The sequence below is a fragment of the Octodon degus genome, unplaced genomic scaffold, assembly GCF_000260255.1.
Source record: "Octodon degus isolate 3935 unplaced genomic scaffold, OctDeg1.0 scaffold00104, whole genome shotgun sequence".
NCBI lineage: Eukaryota > Metazoa > Chordata > Mammalia > Rodentia > Octodontidae > Octodon > Octodon degus.
The window spans coordinates 8,972,031-8,975,099 of NW_004524680.1; the positions used below are offsets into that span (position 1 = coordinate 8,972,031).

General features: G+C 53.7%; 1 protein-coding gene across 2 annotated transcripts in view; it reads left to right on the forward strand.

Moving 5' to 3' along the window:
- Positions 1-1,296: 1,296 nt before the first annotated feature.
- The window catches only part of Col22a1 (collagen type XXII alpha 1 chain), a 239,348-nt gene continuing 237,575 nt past the window's right edge, over positions 1,297-3,069 (forward strand). Inside the window, exon 1 of one of the 2 annotated variants that reach the window (XM_004638934.3) lies at positions 1,297-1,402. In XM_004638934.3, coding sequence (XP_004638991.1) covers positions 1,312-1,402 — 91 coding nt within the window. In that variant the 5' untranslated portion in view covers positions 1,297-1,311. The remainder of the gene's footprint in view (positions 1,403-3,069) is intronic. The other variant, XM_023723988.1, reaches the window with a different exon arrangement.

A 3,069-nucleotide genomic window follows, 5' to 3' on the forward strand; every position in this document is an offset into this window, starting at 1 on the left:
CTTCTGACCAGGCCCTAGTGCCTAACAAGGTAGCTACAGTGGTCCGTAATCCAGTCATTTTCCAAAAACCCCACCTATTAGTACATGGGGCTGTGAAGGCATGTCTAGATGTAAACCACAGCCCAGAGGTAAGGCAGGGTAGGTCTGAGCGCTGTGCAATAAGGACAGGACTGGGAAGTACTGTGAAACGACCAGGCAGAGCCATTTGTGGGGTCCCATCCCCCAACTGCAAGAGACCACCCATCTCTTCCCCAAAGCCTCATATCCCATTGTGATCTGGGATGGGATGGGATGGATGTGGAGATGGCAGGACAGTATATTTGTCATCTTTCTTGGCACTGGGACAAACTATCTGACACTTGTAATTTAAAGGAGAAGAGGGATAGTCGGGCTTATGGTCTCGGAGCCCGTGGTCTACTCTCTCCACCTCAGAATTATCTTGGTGGAAGAGCCTGGCAGAGGAAAGCTGCTCAAGTCATGGCACCTTGAAGGCAGAAAGACAAAGAGGCAGAGAGGGCAGGGTCCGGGGAGGGATGTACCCGCCGAAGGCCTGCTGGGTGGGGGACCGTCTTCCTCCTCTGGGCGCCCCCCCAACCGCATGCTCAGCTATGGGCTCGTTGCTGGGTGGTACACTGGTAAGGGCAGCAGCTCAGGCGTCATTCACTGGTCCAGGTATTATTTCAGAACACAAGAGACTCTGGCTAACACGGTACAGGAGTGCCTCACTATTTCACAGCTCGACTTGCGCAGACTCAGTTTCACAGGTTTTTTAAAAAATATGAATCTACATCTAAATGTGAATCTATTGCGGAATTTTCGCTGTAACATGTGATTTTGCAGTGCCATCCAGGATACATACGTTGTTAAAATTACGTAGGTTTACGTGTTTGGAAAATGACAAGAGCATGAGAAGTGTTTCTAAAGGTGTGGGAAGGGTTTATAAAGCGTTGAAATCTGTATGAATACTAAAATAAATGCAACATCGCTAATTGGCTGTTTTTCTCGTATCGCAGGGTGTCTGGATCGTAACCACCATGATAAGTGAGGGACCCCGCTAGACCTCAGGGATAGCAGGGCAGGCCGCTCAGCTTTGCGCGCTAGCTGGTCACTTGACTGACTGCTTGCGGCGCAGTGGGGGCCAGAAGTGAAGAGAGACCCGAGGCTGGGCGTGGGCTGGGGCTGCCCCTCTGCGTGGGCCATCCAGCTCAAGGGTGCGTCTCTAAGGATGTGTTCTTCACGCAGGAAATGCTCTGGTGGATTCCTGGGGTCTCTTCTCGACCAGACACACTCGTCTTCAAGAACAGGGGTGCCATGGCGGGCCCCCGACGGGGCGCTGCGGCCTGCCTCCTCTGGATGCTGCTGCTGTGGAGTAGGGGTGGCGGCTGCCAGGCCCAGCGGGCAGGTGAGTGTTTTGTGGAGTGTCCTTTGGCTGGGCTGAGCCGGCCACGCAGAGATCTGTGTGTCTGTCGGTGTCGGTGTGGGCGAACCAACTGCCACTCTACTTGTGAGTATGCAGGAATCTGTTGCTCAGCTGGGATGTGTGTGTGTGCAGGAGAATTTGAGAATGTATGTGATAGTGTTTGGAAGAACGTGAGCACGATAGTGTGTGGTAGTGTGAGTGTGATAATGCTAGTGTGTGACAGTGTGGAGTGAGAGGGTGTGAGGCTGTGTGAGAGAGGCTGAGAGAATGTGTTAGTGTGTGAGAATGTGGGTGGATGTGAGTGTGCATGTGCTTTTGGAGGAGGGTGTAAGTGTGCATTTGTGTGACAATGTGAGACCGTGGCTGTGCATGGGACTGTGGGTGTGGGAGGTATAGGGGGAGGGCGCACAGCGAGCTCTGAGCCTGCAGAGTTTGGGGCTGGGCCTAAGGCACACTACTGTGTCATGTGAAGGCTTTGGACACATTTTCGAGGATGGACACCCTGGAGTCCAGCCAGAGGGGCTCCAGGACAGGATTGACTCAGAATGCCTTCTGGAAGCCTGGGGGAGGGGGGTCTGTGCTGGGACAGTATGGCTTTTTTGTCCTGTCTGGGGTCCCTGCCACGGGAGAGGTGGTAATCAGTACTTCAGCATGAGGGTAGGTGGGAACAGGAGCCAGTCCCTACCTGGGACACCCGGCACAGAGGTAGCAGGTGGGCGCCTCAAGTATGGGCCGATACCCCCAGGGTGCAGGCAGGCTGCCTGTTCCTTGATCCAAGGCATAAAATGCCACTGCATTCTTGCAGCTGAGGACTAAGGCAGAGGCCTGAGAGCCCAGAAGGCAAGGCAGAGAGAGCAGAGTGATGCACTAGAGCTTGCTCCCGGGTCTCAGAAATGAAGACCTCTTTACTCCTTATGGATTATGCAAAGTGCCCTCACACATGTTCCTGCACTGAGTGCTCCAAGGCAGGCTAGTGGAGCTGACGGAGCAACTAAGGACAGCCAGCTTTCCTCCGAGGAATAGGGGGCATCTCTGTTCATGGAGTCCTACACAGCTGCACAGTTGGCTCAGTGAGGGAGCTCCCAGACTGGTGCTCCTACGCCACTGTCCCAGGGTATAACAAGTGACCTGGGGGAGCAGGCACTTGAAACAAGTGCAGGACCCTTTCCTGCAACAGGACCCAGACCCAGGTCACAGCCTTTCTCCTTCCCATCACGCTTAGTTCTGTCATGTGCCCAGAACCCTGGCTGCCCCTGACTCAGAAAATTGTGCTTAGAGTTCCAGGGCCCCTGGGTGAGGACTCTTGAGCAATTGAACCTCCTGCAGCCCTAAAACAAATTTGTTGTAGGAGCACAGTGGTCAGGCTGGGCCCTGCCTGGCCTTTAGCAGCCGTACCCTGGACAGGCTTGGACATCTTTGTCCCAGAGTCAAAAGGATGACCTGTATGTCAAAGAGAAAGCTCCCAGAAATTATCCCCAAGACTACACATATGGGTGAACATATTCCAGAAGCTCTAAGCCTGTTAAGAACAGTCCTACCTGGAAAAAAAATCCTTATTGGGGGCCTGGCCCTAGCTCAGGCCTTTAAGTGGCTGCTTCCACAAAGCTGTCAGCCTCAGGTTGCTGGAGTTTGAACCTCACAAGTCTCCC